This window comes from Gadus macrocephalus, chromosome 16 (assembly GCF_031168955.1).
Source record: "Gadus macrocephalus chromosome 16, ASM3116895v1".
NCBI lineage: Eukaryota > Metazoa > Chordata > Actinopteri > Gadiformes > Gadidae > Gadus > Gadus macrocephalus.
This window is the reverse complement of record NC_082397.1, coordinates 5,853,370-5,875,376: the sequence shown is the minus strand read 5'-3', so window position 1 is coordinate 5,875,376 and position 22,007 is coordinate 5,853,370. Positions and strand designations below refer to the sequence as shown.

Below are 22,007 nucleotides of genomic sequence, written 5' to 3'. Positions count from 1 at the left end.
TTATTTAAAACGTGGTTAAAGCTTGTTTAAGTCTTAGACCTGTTCGGTTAAAATAAATGAATATGATATAGATACTGGGAAATGCTTTTTTCTAGTTGTATTAATTTTACTAGTGAAATAAAACAGGTGCACATATTTTAGAAAAATATCTGCTTTCCCACAAGATCCTTATATGGCGTGAAAGATTATCAGACAGGCGCATAGCATCGCCGCCTAAACACAGAAATGTGGTCCTCGTCCGACACATCTCTTCAGCGCATGCCCAGTAAATGCTGCTGCCGTATCCAGCAGCAGCAGAAACACCGAGGAAGAGCTGGGGATGGTCACTTTATTATCAAAAAATAGCACAGATATACCTCAACAAAATGAGAATCCATAACTCATACATTGAGATGTAAGTATATTCGTCGTGAATGTTGTGTGCTTCGTTATTTATGGACAGTCGGAGCTAACGCTAGCCCGACCAGCTGGCCTGGTCACACAAAGAAACCTTTACTTCCTATTGCCGTGCTTGTCTGAAGGGAAATCTCTTGTTGGACCCTTCTCACATTTTGTGTTTTTGAATGATCGGAAGGGCTGTCTTTAGACTGTATGTGTGGGTTACCTACGTGTTTGTGTCCGTGGTAAATACAACGGCTCGCTGACCACTGGGAACTAGCTGCATCAGGTTTAGGATGGAGCGCTAACATTAGACAAATGCTAGGCTCACCCAGCTACGGGCTGTCTACACAGGAATGGGCTTTTTTTAGAGTTGAATCCGACGGTGAAGCGGTAAATCATCATAGAACCCGTTTTCAGGAGACGGTTGTGTGTAAATCTTAACACTAGCGATTTGACTCCTGGCGTCGGCCTTTTTCCATGCTATCATGTGATACTAAGACATACAGCTGCATGTCACTGTGATCTCCGCTTCCTGTGCTTCGATGAAAAGTAGGATCAACCGACCACCCCACCCAGAACCTCTCACTGCTTCACCTTTCTCGTATGGCGTAACTGGTTCATGCTTGTTTTCTACCCCTTTATGCAACTTGTTTTTCTTCTCCTACGCGTGATGTCGTTGAGTAACACACAACGCTGCTAACCATGTAGAAAATCTATCGGCTTTACTTTAAATATACATTTGTGTCTTGAATTGAATTCAAGGTGATTAATTCAGTGTTGCATTCCAAGCATATGCCGAGAATTTCAATTGAATCTCGTAAAATTGTCTGAATGTAAACTTCTATAGTACATGCAATTTGGATAAAAAGCCAATCATTTGAGGTTACCTCTTGCTTTTAAAGCTTTTCATTCCCTCTTTGTTTGGGCGTATGTAGCCTATAAAAAACAGTTAAAAACAGTCTAGCTGTTAATTAAACGGTACCTTGAAACTAGCCACAACTAAGCCTTCTTTCAGTCTCACTGAGACATTAGGAAAGAACCGCCCTCATGCTATTGTTAATAGCTTTAACTTTAATCTCTACTATAATAAAGTATTTTAATCCGCAACAGGGAAGGCCAGTGTCTCTGATGTATTGACCCGCCTATGTGACACAATCAAGACTTAACAACTCGCGGCATTCGCAGAGGTCATGCGGCTGCATGTCTCGTACAGAAACAAGGGCATGGTCTTTTCACACCAACATATAGGGTTGTAAACATCTGACTGGTGACATTTTCTCCCACAGTGTGGTGAGGGGAGAGTAACTCATGCTGCATTAGTGGAACAGTGACATGCTGGCCTGCCTGCCAGCATCAGGTGACGCTTCCATTCATCTTCTCTCCCGCACGCAGATGAACACTGGGCTTCAGAAATGTAAGTACTTCCCCCCCCCCCCCCCCCCCCCACATAGCATCTGTTGTCTATACCCCACCTTCCTGCTGTCATTACAGCTCTGTGCTCTTTCTCATTGGTGTTCTGTGTTTGTTTCCCAGGGGAAACTACAAAGAAAATGAGATCTTCCAACTACCCTACCCCAGCACAGTTGGACGCCTATGCTAAGAAAATCGCCAACAACCCGCTGACAATCCAGATCTTCCCAAACAGCGTCAAAGTACCTCAGAGGAAGCACATACGGCGCACTGTCAACGGTCTGGACACGTCTTGGTCCAACCAGCGCCTCAGCCCCTACCCCTCTCAGGTCAGCGGCAGAGCAGGCCTCCTCGCCGTCCTGCGCACGCCTGCCAAAGGCATCAGAGACTCAGACGGAGGTCGCGTGAGGCTCCTCCAAAAGCCCACCACCACCACCATGAACCCCCACAACGGACCCTATGCCACTCAAAGCACTTTAAACCTCCCTCAGCCCTCCTCCGGCCTGCAGGGCCCCTCGATGCCTCAGGCCCTGGCCGCCCACAAGCAGCTGATGGCTCACCCACAGACACTACAGCAGCAGCAGCACAACCTGGCTCATCCAATGAATCTACAGCAGGCCCAAGCCATGCCCCACCCTCACGCTCTGCAGCAGCAGCAGCGTATGGCTCGCTCGCAAGCTCTGCAGCAACAGAACATGGGCCCCCAGACAGGACAACAACAACAGCAGCAGCAGCAGCAACAACAGAGCATGGGCCCCCAGCTGCAGACCGGACAACAACAGCAGCAGCAGCAGCAAACCCAGATCATGGCTCATCCCCAAGGCATGCAGAGGCAGCACAGCCTGCCCCACCCCCAGCAGCAGCAGCAGCAGCAGCAGCAGCAGCAGCAGCAGCAGGGGCTAACGGGGCCGCCGAGCCTGCCGCCCCAACACCGGCCTCCGCACCCGCACCAGGCGGCCCTGCACCAACAAGCTTTACTCCAACAGCCAGGGCAGACTCAGGATCTGCGCCACGTGCCGGACGGGGTCCAGCTGCCCGGCCTTCAGCATTCCCAGGCGCCACCGGGCCCCCAGGCTGCCGGCCCGGGGCCCCCTGACAACAACGCTAACGGCCTCCAGCAGCAGCCCGTCGTCTTCGGACCCCACCGGAAGCCCCCCGATGCGGACGCCCCGCCAAACATCACCGTATCTACCTCAACCATCCCACTGTCTATGGCGGGCAGTCAGCACCAGAACCGGCACGGAGACCTCAATAGCATCGTGAACCAGATCAACCAGTTCTGCCAGGCCCGCGCGGGCATGGGCGCCACGTCGGTGTGCGAGGGTCAGATCGCCAACCCCAGCCCCATCAGCCGCAACCTGCTCATCAACGCCAGCTCCAGGGTGTCCAATCACAACCAGGGCCCCATGTCGGCCTGCCTCATGACGGGACCACCGGACAAGGCCCAGGGCTCTGCCGGAGCGATGCACCCACAGGCCAGCATGGCCGCCATGAGCAGCATGGCTGCCTACCACGCAGAGACAGAGAAGCTCCAGATGCAGCACATTCAGCATCAGCTGAAGCAGCAGCAGCAGCAGTCGCTCCAACACCCACAGCTGCAGGCTCGTCAACAGTCGCACCAACACCCACAGCATTCAAACCAACACCCACCCCAGCAGTCTCAGCAACACCCTCACCAACACCCTCACCAACAGTCTCACCCACACCCATCACAGCAACCACACCAACACCCGTTGCATCCACACCAACACCCCTCACAGGCCCAACAACAACAACAACAACAACAACAACAACAACAACAACAACAACAACAACAACAGCAGCAGCAACTGCAACAACTGCAGCAGCAGCAGCAGCAACAGCAGCAACAACAACAGCAACAACAACATCAACGGCAGCATCAGCAGCTCAACCTGCAGCAGCAGCGCTGGGCCCAGCACCAGATGGCCCACATGCAGCAGTCCCACGAGGAGGTCAACCCCTGCAAGAACCCCAGGATGGAGGCTCCCTCCGAGCCTGGCTTTCCCGGCTCCCGGAACCTCAGCTACCCCCACAAGCTGCCCGGCGCCGCGCAGTCCTTCCCGCTCAAGCATCCTCCGGAGAAGCCCCAGTCGTCGGCGTCCCCCCCCGTCGGCGGCCCCACGGCCGCCATGCGCTACACCAACGGGCACTACATGCAGCCGCCCTGGACCGGCATCCCCGCCATGGGCACCGGTCCTCAGGAGCTCCCGGTCCCCTTCCAGGGACTGCCACCCGGGGCCGCCACGGACTGCAACCCTGGGGCAAAGTACCGGCCGGGGAAGGCGGACGCCGGCGGTCCTCCCAAGCTGATGCCGGGCATGGAGTTCCTGGGCGGGGACCTCCAGATGGCCGGCTACCACGAGCAAGGCCTGGACTTGGTGGAGAAGATGCAGAGGCAGCCGGGTCCCCCTCCTCCCCCCCTCGGACAGGTGCAGGACCCCGGCAACGGCCGAGGCATCCACGGCCACCACGCGGGCTACCGGTAAACGCCGCGCGGGAGCAGACGGAAAGTGGGTCACGTTTCGTGCGTGCAGCGTCCCACAGTGTACCACCCACCCCCCCCCCCCCCCCCCCCCCCCCATTGTGCTCGTCCCGCGTCGCCTTGCAAGTGATGGATTGCGGCCCCTTGTTGTACGTGCCGCAGGGGGGGGGGGGAGGCGTCTCCCGGCTGCCCGCGGCTTCACAGTATTCCTCAGGTCGTGCGTTGTTTCCTTTGTTCCACATGAAGGGATTGAAGAGATTGTTCCACTGTTTTAAAATGGATTCCTGTTTTTACTGCAAACATGAATGTGCTGCTCTCTGTATTTATCTTATTTAAAACGAGATGTGGAGGACACTGTCGCAGCGATGACCTCGAGGGTGAATCGCGCAACGTTTTTTGTTTTTGTTTTATTTTAACGAAGGGATGCCCAGAAGCAAGATTTAGGCTGTCCTTTTGGTTTTATAATACTTTTTAATTTATCTTCTTTTCAAGATTGTAATCAACGATGGTTACGCATATTTTTCTGGATTTCCGGTTGGGCTTTTAAATACACTTAGAGTGTTGCTCCTGCGCTCGGGAACGGTGAACGATGGTATCAGTCCGGTTCAGAGCGGTTCCTTGAACAGCCACATGGACTTTCAGAGCGTACTTCACGTTGCCTCGTGAAGGCAGAATGACAGAACTCAACACACATGTAATGGATTAAATGCAAGCGCATTCATAAGGCAACAGCAATATATATTTCTCCCTGAAATTATATCTTCCATTTCCTCTTACGTTGGTCCAAGTGCCATATCCTGATAGGGTTAATTAATACTTTATATAGAAATGTCTTCAAAGGTTTTTATTCAAATTCTATTATTTTATGTTTTATGTTGTCGGTTACTACTTGATTCATAGTGGACATTTTGAATAGTTGGACAGGTGTAGGAATTAAATGATCAGTATCTTTTCTAAAACCTTCTGCTTATGTGCAATGGAAATGTTGGCTTTTACAGAATGGACTTCATAGATGTCAATGATTCTTAACTAAAATTGACCCCTAGCAAGAAATGAAATCAGGAAAGGAAGCCTATTGTTATGGTTCGAGACTACTTCTAGCACCAATGTATTGCTTTAACATGTAGGACAGTAGAGATTACCATCAAAATGGTAATTATTAGTGTGTGCGTGCGTGAGAGAAGGCTCTTGACCTGCTTAACACTAGCCTTATCCTTTTTTTCAATGTATATCTACTACCTATGAAGAGAAAAGAACCTCCCCACTTTGATTACTGGTTAAATGGGCTACAGTCTAGCGTATACTCCTCCACTTTCTTACCTTTTTCTAGTATGACAATATAACAGGCCTCGGAGACATACTTCCCTGGTCCTCATAAGCCTTAATTATTCCAATAGTTATCCACTACACAACTCATTGATTTAAACGATAACGTTATTTTGCAGGATGTGACATTAATAACTTCTGCTGTGGGTGTTACCTTTTCATTGTTTTATCTAGAGGAAAGACTTGAATTCAAAATGGCCTCCATCAGGAATGTGTAGTTGCTGTTTACTTCAACAAAACCCAGTTTCTTCCAAAAGAAAATGTCTCAACGCATTAACCTATTATGGAAAAATTCCCCTCCACCGTGGTGTAAATTCTAAACACAAGTTTCAAAAGTTTGTTGGTATGTAGAACTGGGCTATACCAGTTGTGTAAAAGTCCTCGGGCACCGGTCTTTCTTTCGGTTTTTGTACTTGATGGATGTCCTTTTGTTTTTTTGGTTTAACTTATTCTCTGTTAACTGTTTCATGAAGCCATAAGTCGGTCAGAATGAGGTACCAAACGTGACACGTGTGACCATGGTCCCCAACCACCACCCTGATGGGAAGCAAGTGGCCAGGGTCAAGTGTTTTTAAGCGTGCTTTAATCTGAGGTCCTGTACTGTAAAACCCTATAGCTTTCTTCCTCTCTTCTACCTTCTGGGAACGGGAGGGCGAGCGTAGAGCGCCATGAAGCGACCCTCGGGGTTCAAGCCTTAGCTTTTTCACGATTCGGGTTTCTTTACTTTGGTTCCTTTTTTAGTTTTTTTTTTTTCTTTTTTTATGTAACATTTCTTGGCTCTGACGTGCCTGCCCCTTGAAGCTGCTGTTGAATCTTAAAACACTAGTCGTGTGTGTGTCTGTGCATGTGTGTGTGTGTGTGTGCGTGAGTGAGTGAGTCGATTGTTTCGGTGGTCATTTGCATACTTCTCGGTTTGACTCTGTTCAACTGTTAACCCTATCCCGAACCTCTACTTGATGACCCACTTGGAGTACTCTGCCTCATCTTTCCAAATCCTATCAAACTCGTCCAAAAAAAAAATAAACATCAAAGCGGCATAGTTCTCTCTTCATAACCGCGAGCCACCGGGGCCTGAATAATACAAATAAATGTAGCTTGTCGGTTGGATAATTCTCTGTTGGTACGTTGCTGTGCGTATTTTTTATCGACGACACCAGACGTTGAAAGGGTGGGGGGATGAACTTGAGACCAGAGGGACATCAAACCTTTCCCTGAGCGTGGTTGTGCTCTGCCGTGCCGGGCCCCCACACAGTCATGTTCCACAGCTGTCCTATGAAGTGCCTCTGTGTTGGACGGGTGCTGCCAGGGGCCAAACGGGTCAGAGGGCTGGCGCGTGTGATGTGTGTGGATGTGCGTGTTGAGGGTCGACTGGAGGCTTTAGGTACTTGCACACAAGTGGTGCACACCCGAGAGCAAGAGGTGCACTAAAGGTGAATTACTGTTGGATTTTCTTGTTTTTTGGGGGGGGAAGTCACAATTCTTTGAACTACTGATACTGTGTCATGGGACACGGTCCCAAAGTGTGCCACAATTTCTAGACACTGTTGCAATGCGTGTTGTATAGGACTGTTTGCCGTCTGCTCACTGACCAAAGTGACCAAGCGCCCTTCTTTTTGAACCACCCCGGTCCCTGAAAGACCTGTGTGCGCTTTTATTTTGAAATATAGCTTGTTTTATGGAGGCGGGGTGGACAAGAGTCATCTGGTCTTCAGTAATGCCTGTGAAAATAAATTGTGAAGATGTGACTAGAGTAAAAATAAAAGACTAAAAGAGTCATTGTCCCCAGTTTTTTTTTTTTGGCCAAATTTTCAGGGCCATTATGGGCCTGTGTTCATGGCCATATCCATTATATGTTCACCATGTATGATTGTTATCCTCGTCGAATAGATGGATATTAATATAGGCTAAGTCTAATCGTTTATTTGTGATTTGCAGTTGATAACTAATAATTAGTTAATCAATAGGACATCAAATTATTTGTATCTTAACTGCCAGATCTTAAATAAAAGCAGTTAATGCAATGAAGTGGATTCAACAATATCCATTCACTTTAAAAACAAGCTAAAAAACTAATGTGATCAAATAAATGTTTTTTTTTGTCTGCAGTGAGTAAATGAAAGAAATGCAGTTTTCGAATAAAAAGGAGACAACCTATGCGTTTCAGATCAATATTGAAATCACATAATTTGATAAACCATGGTCAAAATGGTTTAAAAGAGCCTTGCTTATTTTCACTCAAGTTTAAACATGCAAATATGTATGCAATATCGTGTGCTTCTTCAGTCTGAAATTTAATTAGAAAGGTAAGATTTTATATTTTCTTCAGCTAACCATCCAAACCTGTATTACTTTCAGTTTGATTATAATGTCCTCCAGACCATGGTGTTATTTATTTTCAAACTATTTCTATAACAACCTAGGTTTCCAAAATGACCTAATTGTCCCACCACCCAGTCCCAGAGTTCAAGGGACAGGCTGGGAGATGTTTAGTTAAGGAAATGGAGACAGTCGTTAAGTTCAGGGCCAGACAGTAAGATGTTGGCCTCTAGGAATTCTCTTTTTTTGCATAGGAAATTTCCTTTCCTAACGAGATGACCCGGAAGTACTTGGAGGAAAGGTGTTTCGAATTCTAAAAATGCTTAGGAAAGGAGCCTCGATGCATCCTTTAACCCTCCTTTAGCATAGGTTACTCCTGAGAAACCTTTACGAAAGGAAAGGAGACAGTGGTAACCCGTTATCCTTAATGGCGGAAATATTTAAAGCAACATGCCACCGACGAAGTTTACCGACTCTAAGCAAAGAAGCATGAGAGACGCAGTAAAGCAGAAAGAAGAGAAGAAAATACAATTGATAATAATGGATAGTAACCAATTCCAGAAATATGAAATTAATGAGTTAATTTATTGCGGGTAATAAAGCACACGATATACAACGTAAGATAAGAAAATGCCGACATCACATTTAAGAAAGACAGTTAATTTCAACATCAACATAAGTTGAGCCTCTTTTTTTACCCATGTCAATTGGGATTCAAGTGGCCTAAAATATCCCCGTGGGCCAAGTCTGACCTAAGTGTTTCTCACTGTTGGCGATAACCTGATTGATATCAATACGCAAGAACGCATGGATCGAAAGAGCGCTTGTTGTAGTCCAACTTCGGTAAACTGTAGTTCCACGCTAGAGACGCTATGAGGTCAGCATTACTCGCCGTCGGTCATTGCGCGACGTCATTGGTCCCTTGGTTCAGTAGGCTACGTTTGCGTTGGTGTGAATGCAACCACCTAACTTTGATGCGCACTAAATCAGCCGGCCGAGACCTCCCTGAAGAGGTGGTCTCGGTTTGCGTCGAAACGAACCCTGGTGCGGTTCGCTTGAGATGTGAAAGCGAACGCGCATCTCGGTCCGATCCAGTTTTAAAAAGCATACGCCTCTTTGGATGTAACGGGTCGGGCACCCACCCGTAATTGCGCATTATGGGAATTATTGTTTGATTAGCGGTAACTCAAAGACTATCTATCAGCACATTGTCGGACCGTCGTGTGAAAATGAGTCGTGGCTCATCATGGAGCAAAGAGAAAACGGAAACGTCTATTGGATATTAAGACAGACAACCTCATAAAACGTATGCTTGAAAACACACAAATGCAGATGCATTGAACACATTCAGCACCAGGATGAGGGAGAAGGAGTTCGACCGGTCCGCAGCTGTATGAAACAAATCAATAATGCAGCCCTGGATATCCAGGATTATTTATACTTTCACTTTTTTATTTTAACCGTTTTACCCCGACGATTATTTTATGTTTATCTATTTTCCCGCTATTAACAGCTGAATAAATATTGAAACTGAAAAGGGAAAATCGGTCAATTCGTCTGTTGGTCATATCTTTTGCATAAACATACCCTTATCAAGGGCGTAGCCATGTGGGGGGCAGGGGGGGGGGGGGGGGGGCAGTCAGAGGATGGCCATCCCGCTTGACCCCCGAGTCTGAATATAAAATAAAAAATCCTGAACAGAAACGGTCTAAAGAAGAACGATATATGGATTATTATTTTTATATAATTATGATTTATTATCTTAATTTAAAGTCTTATATTTTCATATTTTAAATAAATGTTGCAATTAAAATGCTACGGTTTACCTAAATAATTGATTGCCTAAAATGACAATTACATGTCTTTCTGTCATTTGCACTAAAAGCATCCTCATGTCCCAAACCCCCCAGATAATCATGACTCATCGCACAACATCCCATTGAAATAACATGGGATTATCAATAAGAAATGAATAGGGTCCATAAGAACGTTTTTTCAATCCATTGAATGTGGCCTGACTGGCTGCGAGAAAACGGCTTTGTTCCTCTAGATGATCTTACTGTAACCTATGATGTTGTATAGTTTGCTGCCCTCTAGTGTGTATTGTTTTGTTATCCTTCTAAACAACATCTTTAAGACTTGCTTATTAAGGCCGTATCAGCAATGTTTGCTCAACTCTCTTTGTTTTGTTTCAATTGTGTATTGATTGAGTCATGGTTGATGGTTCTGATAGATTCTCTTCCCTGTGGCCACAATTAAGTCAAAACAAAGTCGGATGCGCAAATATAATCTATTCAGATAACATGTAATACATTTATTTAGAAAAAAATTGTGCAGAATTATGTACAGTGGAGATTTAATGTGTTTTAATATTTTTTAAGTACGATTTTATCATTTCAAAATACCTAAGATAAAAAACACAATGATGCCACTCGAACAGGGCAACCTATTAAAAATGAACATCGGAAACAATATGACATTTCAATATATTGGATAATTTATATAAAAGTTTCAATGTTTCGTTTGTGATTATGAACACATGTCAGTCCACTAGAAATTTGAAAGCGAATTTGAAAATGTACTTAATGGTATTTTGATACATCAATATTTTGAAAAGGGACGAAGGAAGAAAATGTAGTCTGCTTTTGGGTTACTTGAAATTTTTTGGCAATAGTAAAAAAATATATAGATCTGGAAAAATAAATACATTTCACCTCAGAGTACGTTTACTTGAACTTTTGAGTTTTCATACAAAATTCAACACTCTTCAACAGTGCCTGTGGTTTCTATCAAACAGACATTCTCCTCGTGGTGATGTATAGGACTTTTACAGAGCATTGCACATAGCAAGAAAAGCTTAAGGATGGACCTACAGAGAATTAGCAAGTAGCAACAAGGAACATATCCAAGTTGGTTCGTTTAAGTCAACACTTGATATACAATCTGACAAAAGCAGTCTGAAAATATTACACCCATTTCAGTCTCATCCATTGGATCTTTTGGCAGAAACGAAAACATAAAAAAAACCTCAAACTCGAGCAACAGAATGGACAGATTGCTATGGTTGGGTGTTTAAACCTTCCATCGAAGGGAAAGAAAGCCTCAGCCTGGGTCTCAGGGAGGTGTTTGTGCCTGCGATAGCCTAGCTTCCTCCGGACGGGAAATGAAGACATGGGAGCTTCTCGATGGCGAACCACTCAATGTTGCGTATCTCCTTCCTGGTTTTAGGGTTGAACTTGGTGTCTTTCGACACACCGGTGATGATGTACAGCTGTGCCAACTGGTCAATGGTCTTACATTTACATTTAGTCATTTAGCAGACGCTTTTATAGAAAGCGACTTACAAGGAAGAATTACATTCAAGCTACATTGCTTTTTACAATGAGATACTTCACATTCAACAATTCAGTCACTCACTCACACACCGATGGCGGAGGCCACCATGCAAGGTGCCAACCTGCACATCGGGAGCAGTTTGGAGTTCAGTGTTTGGAGTTCGGTGAGGTCAGAGAGAGCAGGGCTCGAACCAGCAACCCTCTGGTTACTAGACGACTCCTCAACAACCTGCGCCACCACCGCCCCTTCAGCTCGATGTGCCTGTTCTTGCAGATGTGATCCTTTATGTCAAACCCTGTCTCTTCCATCACCTCACGGACCGCACAGTCGTGAGGAGCCTCGTCCTCGTTGACCTTTCCCTTTGGGAAGCCCCAGCCGGACTTGGCCAAATAGCCCTGAACAAGCAATACGTTGTCCTAGGTTTCGTCCAAAATAATGGCACCGTACGTAGGGACACCCATCTTGCATTCCTTCCATTGTTCTATAACTTTCTGCACGTCCTCTCTTTAGGGCAGGAGAAACGGACAATGATGGAAGACGGCTCTGGCAAAGGGTTTCTGTGGGCGATGAAGCGTGTGAGTGTGTGGATTCCCTGTTTCACTGGTCGTTTGCATACTTCTTGGTTTGACTCTGTTCCCTAATCCAACCTCTACTTGATGATCCACTTGGAGTACATAGTTGGATGGCATAGTTCTCCCGGCATAGTTCCCTCTTCATAATCGCGATCCACCGTGGCCTGAATAATACAAATAAATGTAGCTGGTCAGTTGGATAATTCTCTGTTGGTACGTTGCTGTGTGTATTTGTCATCGTAGACACCTGCCCTTGCAAGGGTGGGGGGTGAACTTGAGACCAGAGGGACATCAAACCTTTCCCTGAGCGTGGTTGTGCTCTGCCGTGCCGGGCCCCCACACAGTCATGTTCCACAGCTGTCCTATGAAGTGCCTCCGTGTTGGACGGGTGCTGCCAGGGGCCAAACGGGTCAGAGGGCTGGCGCGTGTGATGTGTGTGGATGTGCGTGTTGAGGGTCGACTGGAGGCTTTAGATACTTGCACACAAGTGGTGCACACCCGAGAGCAAGAGGTGCACTAAAGGTGAATTACTGTTGGATTTTCTTGTTTTTTGTGGGGGGAAGTCACGATACTTTGAACTACTGATACTGTGTCATGGGACACGGCCCCAAAGTGTGCCACAATTTCTAGACACTGTTGCAATGCGTGTTGTCTAGGACTGTTTGCCGTCTGCTGTGTGCGCTTTTATTTTGAAATATATAGCTTGTTTTATGGAGGCGGGGTGGAAATGAGTCATCTGGTCTTCAGTAATGCCTGTGAAAATAAATTGTGAAGATGTGACAAGAGTCAAAATAAAAGACTTAAAGAGTCATTGTCCCCAGTTTTTTTTGGGCCTAATTTTCAGGGCTATTATGGGCAAGTTATTTTTGTGTCAATTGCTCAAAGCACAGATGTGTTAGTAAATCCATACGTTTTAGTTGGGCAGTGATCAACAAGGGATCCGGTTCCCCCTCCAGCTCTGGCTCTTCCTCTTTCAAGATGGACGAAATTCGTCCACAATTTTTCCCAGTTCACCTCCACTTGGGAGGACTCGTAGGATAGACTTGCAGGATTCTGCATGTAGAGTGTCAGCCATAGCGTGCATTGGGTTCTATAACTGCGTCAATGATTTTGAGCCAGATCCTAATTGGGGTGACTAGTTTGATGTTTCTTTTTATGGCATTAAAGGCCCTCCTTGCCTTGTCTCACAGCTTTATTAAAAGGTCCTGTGGTGTTCATGATTAAACCGAGGTAGGTATAGGTTTTTGTTTGCCTTAGATTAACAGTCCCTTGTGGAATGTATATTTGGAGGAGGCTGGGTCTTTTGTCAAGTATCCTTGTTTTGGTTTTACTCAGGTTCACTGTCAGGGCCCAGTTTGAGAGAAACTGTGCAGAAGATTTTGGAGCTTCTGCACAGTTGACGGTAGAGGAGGTCAGATGACGGTGTCTTGGGGATCGGATTTTCCAGATTTTCTGCCACGAACCATGGAGAAGAGTGGACTCATGTTCCATATACGCCCTGGAAGAAGAACACAGGCACCAAGTTATTTTTTTAGTTGATTAATTTTAAATTGCTCAAAGCACAGATGTGTTAGTGTATCCATACGTCTTTGTAGGGGTCTGTTCAACAAGATATCCGATTTCATCTCCAGCTCTGGATCTTCCTCCTTCAAGATGCCCATATTCGACCGCCATTTTTTCCAGTTTACCTCCTCCACCCTTAAAAATGGGAATATAAAATAAGGATTTACCTAAAGAAACTAGGTGGGGGTGGCCCAGTGGCTCATTCCATTTACTTAGAAACCGTGTAGACCAGCTATAGGTTGGGACCAAAATTGGGTTGCGACCTGGTGGACACAGAACAGAACCCTTAACGAACCCAGTTCACCAAGTCCGGGTTCATTCCCTGACTTTAACCGCCTTAACTATGTCTCTCACTCACCTGTACTTGACTGCACAAAAAGTCCCAAACAAATATAAATATATGTCCCCAACTGTGTGTTTTGATGTTCAGACCTCTCGTCTGATGAACTTGCTTTGGTGACTCACCTGAAGCATGTCCGATTTCCGGTGGGCAAACACAGGGTCTTCATCATGCCGGATCGCAGCCTGTTCCTCAGGAAGAGGGGCAGTGATCTCTCCAGGTCCAGGATGGTCAGAGACCTCTGTGGAACCACATACAGCCGTGGAACACCTTCAACACTCTCACTCGGAGCACTGGCGAGTGGTGTTAGGATCTCCTACCCTGGGCCATGATGGTCTAATGGTGGTTAGGTGGTTTGACCCCCAGCCAAATGCTTCTGGTTCTGCAGTCAACCTGTAGGTATCCCTGTTAAGTAGGTTGCCTTTCCTGCCTTAACCTTTCCCCTAGCTGCTCCTTAATGGCATGTATCTGGTATTCACTGTAAGACACTTTAGACAAAAGCGACTTCTAAGATGTTACACTTAGTTCACTAAGGTTGTGACATTAACATCTTGTTGTTCAAACACATTGAGGTACAACCATCAACCATCAACACCATCTAGATCAGGGATGGGCAACTTTCATGATAAAGAGGGCCACATTTTTCATCATAACCATTAGAGGGCCACATGACTGCACACTTCAACTAAACATGAGCTGAGAGAAGCTACACAATTTTGAATTTGGTAGATACGATTCCTGTATTCTGGTGTATTTTGGGGATGGCCACTACCTAAAAAATCTTCCAGGATCGTAACCTATGTACGGTATGTTAATTTAACCAACATACATTCATTTCGTTTTCCATGCCCAATAAGACACATGAATGGTTGGTATTTTTATCAGTGCAAAGGGCACATACATCATCATTCAATGATGCCACAAAACTGAAAAACAGTGGCCCAACATTAAGTGCAACAACTCAATGAACTCAAACCCAAGAAGCATGATATTTATTGCAGTTGTAGTAGTTGTAGTGGCGACTTAAGTGGATATCTTTAATGACTGATATCGTTTCTAAGCAAACTAGACGCATGGGTTTGCCTTTGAATTCTATGAATTCTTCTGATCTTTTTTGACCGAGTTTTCTGTAACTCGATCAATTATTATTTTATTTGTATTTATTTATTTATTTATTTTTATTTATTTTTTTTAATTATTATTTTTTTTAATTATGAGCGGGCCTGACTGAGTGAGGATGCGGGCCGCCAGTTCCCCATCCCTGATCTAGATGATTATATATATACTGTATGTATATATTGCAATGGCTCTTCCTTTTAGGTTTTGTCCTGCCATTCAGAATGAAGAGCAGTTCGGGGGATTTCATCAACAAAGACTTTGGACCACCTCACGTGGTGATTCCAAGGTTCACATAGAAAACAAACATGACCTTTTCCTCCCACCGAGACCTGCTTGGAGCACCGGTTCTACCTGCAGTTTCCAGATGCTCTTGCTCTCCCGGGACACCCTCTCCACGGTGGCACTCATCAGGGCGATGAGCATGTTGAGCAGCAGGATGTAGGTGAGTATGATGTAGCTGATGAGCAGGATGTAGAACACCTCGATGTACTCCATCTGGTCCTTGAACTCCAGGTTTCCTATGCCGATGGTGAACCTGAACAGCTCCAGTGCCGTGAAGTGGATGTTGTTGAACGTCGGTTTTAGGCTCTCTAACGTCTGGGAACGGTTTAGCGCTTGATCGAGGGGGTCCTCCTCTATGAGTGTCACCACCGCTATCAAGACATCAAGACATTTTCTTTGGAAAGATGCTTTTTCACATTAAATGTAATTAAATCTGCTTAATATGTGAGATTTAAGTCAAATGTTCTTACCGGCAGAAAATCCAAAGAGAAAGACCACATAGACAAATAGAAAGCAAGATATGTCGCTCAATATGATCTGCAAAGAATCAATAATATGTTAATTAAAGCCAGGTTAAGGTTATTTGTCTAACTCTTAATCATAGTTACAGCCTACTGAAAGAACATCTCTTAACTCTGACAACATAGAGAGGATACTCCCTCTAAACATTCATGTTCTGAATCTAGCAGCATGTTTCGGGAGTCAGTATTTCTGAAACCGTGGCACTGGCATGACCTCCCAGTGTGCATAAAATAGAGATCTGAAGCGAGAAGGGTGTGAGGCTGGATAGGAACTTGGTGCAGGCTTTTGTGGAAACAGTTTTACACTTTTCTAATCAGAATCGGAAGTTTATCTCATTTGTATTTGTATTAGGGATGAGTTGCAATCATAAAATTAATACTTCTGAAGTACACTGCAAAAACTCTAAATCTTGCCAAGTATATTTTTCTAATTTCTAGTCAAAATATCTCACACTTAATATAAGACAAAATCACCTAAAGAGCAAGATTTAAGCGATATAAAGGAGCTTGTTTTTAGACAGTGCATCTTGAATATTTTGTTAAGTGAAACTGTCTTGAAAACATCTTCTGGTTTTGAGGGTTAAACAAGCTTTTTTTGCATGTCATTAGGTTTTTAAGCTGCTGTGTCATTTGTAAAAGATGAATCGTCTTTTACATCACAATACTAGTAAAATATAGCTAAAAATTAGTTTTCCCAGCTAATTTCAAGATCACTCTTATCTTGTTAGGCTTCAATATAATGTCTTATTTCAAGAAATCTTACCAAGACAATTTTCACTTGTTCCATTGGCAGATACTTTTGCTTATTACAAAGCAAAAATATCTTGCATTAATTGCTTATTTTAGGAGTGGCCGTTTTTGCGGTGTACTTGTTTCCCATCGAGGTCCAGAGTGGCAGCACGTTAACAAAACCTCACCCATCAGAATCAATTCAACTCACCCGTTGTATCATGACGTTGTACATGCCCAGGACCTTGGAGCCCCGAGAGTAGTAGAGGATGTTGACCCAGGCCAGGGCTAGAGACAGTACCAAGGGGCCCACATACGCCCTCCACCCGAACACGTACAAGACGGTGCACACCAGGAGAAGTGAGGCCTGCAGGAAGCTATCCGAGACAATCCAGCAGAACAGGAATCTGACTATGACTGGATTATCTCCCAGAACCTAACCCAACCTTTAGAGCCCAACTCTTAATGTTTAGTTATCCATGCTTTTCAGCCTCAATGTCTGCCTAAACTGGAAAAATAGCTCAGAGGACCACATAGGACGCAATGTACAACTAACCTAAACCTAACCAAACCCTAAGTCTTACCACTAAACCAACATTCAATCTTTCGACCTAACTCTTTTAACAGTTAACCACTAACTCTAAATTTGAACCCGAACCGTAGCAGCATCCAACCATAGCACCATAACCATCTGAAAGCCTAACCCCACCTTGCCTCCTTCTCGCTCTTCCACACATGTCTCTGCAGGAATCACACAGAGGTCTGCATCAATCTCAAACTACCTTATCAACTATGTGACTGCTAATGGATAATCATTTACCAAAATGTAACGTCATGTTGCCTTCACCTGCTGCATAGTGAGCATTTCATTCTCGGATACTCACAAGGTTATTTCATTTAATCCATCATTGTATATGGATTTGATGCGTGGTGGTTTCCTCTTGAAGTCCACTATCTGTGGGTCGGGTGAATAAGTTTGATTGGTGGCGATATTCATTTTTTTCTAGAATTCAGTCCTGCAGAATACTGAACCAGGCTGTGTGAATACACTTCTCACCGCTTTGATGAAGAAGTAGACCGCCCCCAGGACACTGACCAGCTCCCCGATACAGCGAAAGCAGTCCAGAGGGGTGTTCTCCACGGGGAACGGAGGCTGCAAGCGACAAGGTGAGGGAGCTTCACTACAATTCCTCAGGACTTTAGAAAGTACCTTGTGGATCAAGGGTTCCACCTCTTATTCAACGATTCTTGTTCACTGATTCCTATAGATACTTTTTAAGGAACTAGATCATGCAGCTCTAAGGTTTTTCTGCAGCTACTTCCATATTTTGATTGGATTGCTCTGATTATTCTCAAGCTCACTTGTAAAGGTACTTTTCATGAAAGAAGAACATCTAAATGGAAACGTTACATTAAGATTAACATGGGTAATGGTGTCCGTCTCACCTGCCCTTCCTTCCTGTAGAAGGCGACAGTGGTGAAGACGCCCAGGTACACCAGATATACCAGGAAGTTGACCAGGAAGATCCTTGAGGCAAACCTCTGCCACTTCTCCTCCAGCAGGCTTTTTAGAGGCTCCACCTGCAGCATCTCCTGACGGTTCTGAGGTCAAAGTTCCGATAGTCAGCGGCAGCAACACTGGAAACATATCAACCCTATAGGTACAAACCACTTTCACTTCATCATAAATGTATTCATGCTATTAATGTATTTAACTAAGGAGACCAAAAAAAAAAAAAAAGCATTTTGAAGGTAGGATAAGTAATAAAAGGCATGCAAAAGTCAAGCACATTGAATCCCTTGCGTCAATTATGTAAGATCACAAAATAAAAACCACAAAAAATATTACAGAACACTAACTAAGTACAAAGATAAATTCTCTGGATAACCAATGCACCAGCGGAGCTTGTGCTCCTCTCCCAGAACCTATTCAATGGATCGCAAATTTCCTGCCAAGTATTTTGAACAGTTAGTGGAACACCTCAACACTTTCCCTCCGTACCTTGATGGCATTCCCAAAGACAATGATCTCCAGGACTGAGTTCTCCTCGCTGGTGTCGATGGAGGTCATGTCGTACAGCGAGGAGTGGATGGGCCCGTAGATCCAATCAGTGAACTTCCGGGACAGCCCAATGGTCTCTTCGTCTGTGAACTCCCGCTGCACCAAATACCTGAACAGCTGCATAGCAAAGAACAAAGGAGGCATGAGTGACGTTAGATTTGACAAGATTGAATCATACCTGGCCCAATACAAGACCAGTCCTACAACTCTTCGATCTAGCCAGTGGAGGTTCAATGTCTCATGAAGAAAGATGAGGTATGTCTGGAGAACTGAACAACATGGCAGTGTGGTCGTTCAGGTGGAGCTATGAGATTTTCAAGACAGGAATTTAATATAAACCCTCACTCCCTCACTATACCAAACCATGCAACCAAAAAGCAGACCTTGAAACCTAACACAAATAGGAAACCCTAATCTTAAAACCAAACCTTAGAATCAGAACCCAAACCCTAAAACCTAACCAATGGTGGGGGCCTACGGGGGCCAGTGCCCCTGTAGACATGTCCCTGGCCCAGGGGTGGACTGGCCATCTGGCATACCGGGCATCGTCCCGGTGGGCCGTTGACCCAATGTGGGCCGGTCCGGTCCGCTATGTTTTCTTTTTTCCTCTCTCTCTAAATTCCCTCCAATTGGGCCGGCCAATGGGCTACAGAGAGCTAGCAGTGTGTTGCCAGCATCGACGCATATTATTGGTCTATGTTTGTCATTGTCAATCAATCATGGGCTGACTGGCTCAGAGAGCCCTGACAGTGCTGTCAATCACAACACAAACCAGGGTGGGCGGGACCTCATGGCATGGGCCGGAGTCGCAGGAGCCGGTACGGAGCTGAAAACGCCCGGGTGGTGCTGAAAAACGTTTTTACATTGAATGTGATGTGACCTAATTAACTGCATACTTGTGACAACATATTAGCCCAGAGTTGAAGGGCTATGACTGTTGGTAGTTGTGGTTGATTTTGTTTAAATAGGCCGAATTGTGATATTATTGGTTATTATTGTTCAGAATATGTGTTTGAATATGGTCGATAGGGTTTAAATGTGGTCGATAGGGTTTAAATGTGGTCGAGAGGGGTTTACATGTTTAAATGTGGTTGATAGGGTTTACATGTTTAAATGTGGTCGATAGTGTTTGAGTGTGGTCGCTAGTGTTTACATGTGGTCGATAGTGTTTAAATGTGGTCGATAGTGTGTAGGTGTGGGCGAGAGTGTTTAAATGTGGTCGATAGTGTTTAAATGTGGTCGATAGGGTTTACATGTTTAAATGTGGTCGATAGTGTTTAATTGTGGTCGATAGTGTTTAATTGTGGTCGATAGGGTTTACATGTTTAAATGTGGTCGATAGTGTTTATATATGGTCGATAGGGTTTACATGTGGTCGATAGGGTTTACATGTGGTCCATAGTGTTTAAATGTGGTCCATAGTGTTTAAATGTGGGCGATAGTGTTTAAATGTGGGCGATAGTGTTTAAATGTGGTCGATAGGGTTTACGTGTGGTCCATAGTGTTTAAATGTGGGTGATAGTGTTTAAATGTGGGCGATAGTGTTTACATGTGGTCGATAGGGTTTACATGTGGTCCATAGTGTTTAAATATGGTCGATAGTGTTTAAATGTGGTCGATAGTGTTTACATGTGGTCGATATTGTTTAAATGTGATCGACAGTGTTTAAATATGGTCGATAGTGTTTAAATATGTTCTTTTCACTCACTCTCCACCTCATCCCCAACTCTCCACCTCAAGCTGGTGTGTAGTGAGCGTTCTGGCACCGATTGGCTGCCGTGCATCACCCAAGTGGGTGCTACATATTGGTGGTGGTTAGTGAGGTCCCCCCTTCACTTTAGGCGTCTTTGAGTGTTATTAATTATTATTATTATTCATGTTTAACCTCTGTTTTCCTTTTATTCCTAGTCTGTTTTACATAGTTTTGAATGATGACTATATGCTCTGTAAGGTGACCTTGGGTGTCTTGAAAGGCGCCTCTAAATTAAATGTATTATTATTATTATTAGATGATTTGGCTAAGCTAGCTAACAGCTGCTAACGTTAGCAGTCTCTTGTTGCCATAGCAACAGTAAACATTGACATGGACTGATGAGCTGTAAATAGAGATGCAGAATCAAGCTGTATTGTAAATACAGATGTGACACTTTGAATTTTAGCACAAAATACAAGTATACCTATTGGAAATAATTAGTTTCATTTGCAATATTTGCCATTGAATTTATTGTAATCTTTCAATTAATTTATTGTTTACTGAGGTGATGACTATTTCGAGAGGAATGCAATATGTGTATGTTTAAAGGTTTATGTGAAGAAACATACTATATGTGTGATAAAATGACAATTGGTTATTCATAAATGTCTCTTTATATTCTCTGCTACCATCATCTCCTGTCAAACAGGTTTTCCTCACCTGCTAGAAGTTATTCTATGATGAGAGAGAGAGAGAGAGAGAGAGAGAGAGAGAGAGAGAGAGAGAGAGAGAGAGAGAGAGAGAGAGAGAGAGAGAGAGAGAGAGAGAGAGAGAGAGAGAGAGAGAGAGAGAGAGAGAGAGAGAGAGAGAGAGAGAGAGAGAGAGAGAGCTTCTCTTGACTTTGTGAGTTTATTATGCAACTTGTTTTGGCTCAGATTGAAACAAAAGGTTTGATTATGATTATTTCCTGGTTGAAGATTTTCACATTGATTTTAATTTCAAACATTTGCATATCATTTTTTTTAATTCTCTATGGTTTCATAATGACTGAGTCACCGTTAAAACAAATTGGTTTCAGCTCTAATGCTGTTACTGTATGTAATATGTTTCTATTTAGATTATTTGTCAGGAGATTTTGTTATTATTGTCAGAGTCTGGTTTTAACTAATGCTGGGCTTACACCAAACGATTTTCACAGTCACAGACTAATAACTGCAAGAGAGGATTTAGCGTTGGATCATGTGTGATATTTAACAAGGGTTTTGTAGTAGATATGGCGGTTGGAGATGCAGCAACCACAGGATGTCTGTTAACTTCCTGTTCGGGTTTCACACCTTTCTTTCGTCAGCAGCACAAGAAACACAAACTTGAAAAACAAAAAACGGTACTATTATTCGGATATACAGGGTTCTTCCCGTTCGTCTCGTCCCACCCCTAGTGCTAATAATGTAGTGGGCTGGTCTGGAGAGAAAGTGCCAGGGCTGAATTTTTCTCCCAGTCCACCCCTGCCCTGGCTCCCCCCTGTGCTGACCAAATAAAATAATTATGATTTTACTGATTTTGCAGACTAATTTGACGTTCTACACAGGTAACTTAGAGTGGCGCACCCAAACATCGCGCTGCTGCTCTGTGCCATCTGGCCGTGGCCGTTGGCCATTTTCACACTTAACCGTGCTCAACTGGCCCCATTGTTCTCTGGCCTGCACTCACACTAGGCCATCTGGCCGTGGCCCTTGGCCGTCGCAACTGTGACCTGGCCACGGTAGGCTCTTGTACATACGTCATCACGTCATTGATCCGCAGATACTCCCAAATACATCGGAATTCTTGTGGGTCTTCTCCAACTGTGCCTGA

The 22,007-nt window shown here is 44.6% G+C and overlaps 2 protein-coding genes across 3 annotated transcripts; one reads left to right on the top strand and one right to left on the bottom strand.

Annotated features, from left to right (window-relative positions):
- Positions 1–87: 87 nt before the first annotated feature.
- fam222bb (family with sequence similarity 222 member Bb) lies at positions 88–7,394 on the top strand. 2 transcript variants are annotated; one of them, XM_060075784.1, is made up of 3 exons: positions 88–394; positions 1,668–1,795; positions 1,915–7,394. In XM_060075784.1, the coding sequence occupies exons 2-3, from the start codon at positions 1,714–1,716 to the stop codon at positions 4,296–4,298; spliced, it is 2,466 nt and encodes an 821-aa protein (XP_059931767.1). In that variant the 5' UTR covers positions 88–394; positions 1,668–1,713; the 3' UTR covers positions 4,299–7,394. The 2 variants fall into 2 exon arrangements, with proteins under 2 accessions (XP_059931767.1, XP_059931768.1); XM_060075785.1 differs by lacking the exon at positions 88–394 and adding an exon at positions 402–930.
- Positions 7,395–10,275: 2,881 nt separating this feature from the next.
- Positions 10,276–18,538, bottom strand: LOC132474032 (transient receptor potential cation channel subfamily V member 1-like). The gene is made up of 10 exons (XM_060074436.1): positions 18,401–18,538; positions 17,845–18,053; positions 17,456–17,551; positions 17,283–17,353; positions 16,610–16,775; positions 15,619–15,685; positions 15,218–15,519; positions 13,873–13,988; positions 13,430–13,542; positions 10,276–13,342 (listed from the first exon to the last, which is right to left on the bottom strand). The coding sequence occupies exons 2-10, from the start codon at positions 17,986–17,988 to the stop codon at positions 13,257–13,259; spliced, it is 1,161 nt and encodes a 386-aa protein (XP_059930419.1). The 5' UTR covers positions 17,989–18,053; positions 18,401–18,538; the 3' UTR covers positions 10,276–13,256.
- Positions 18,539–22,007: the final 3,469 nt, after the last annotated feature.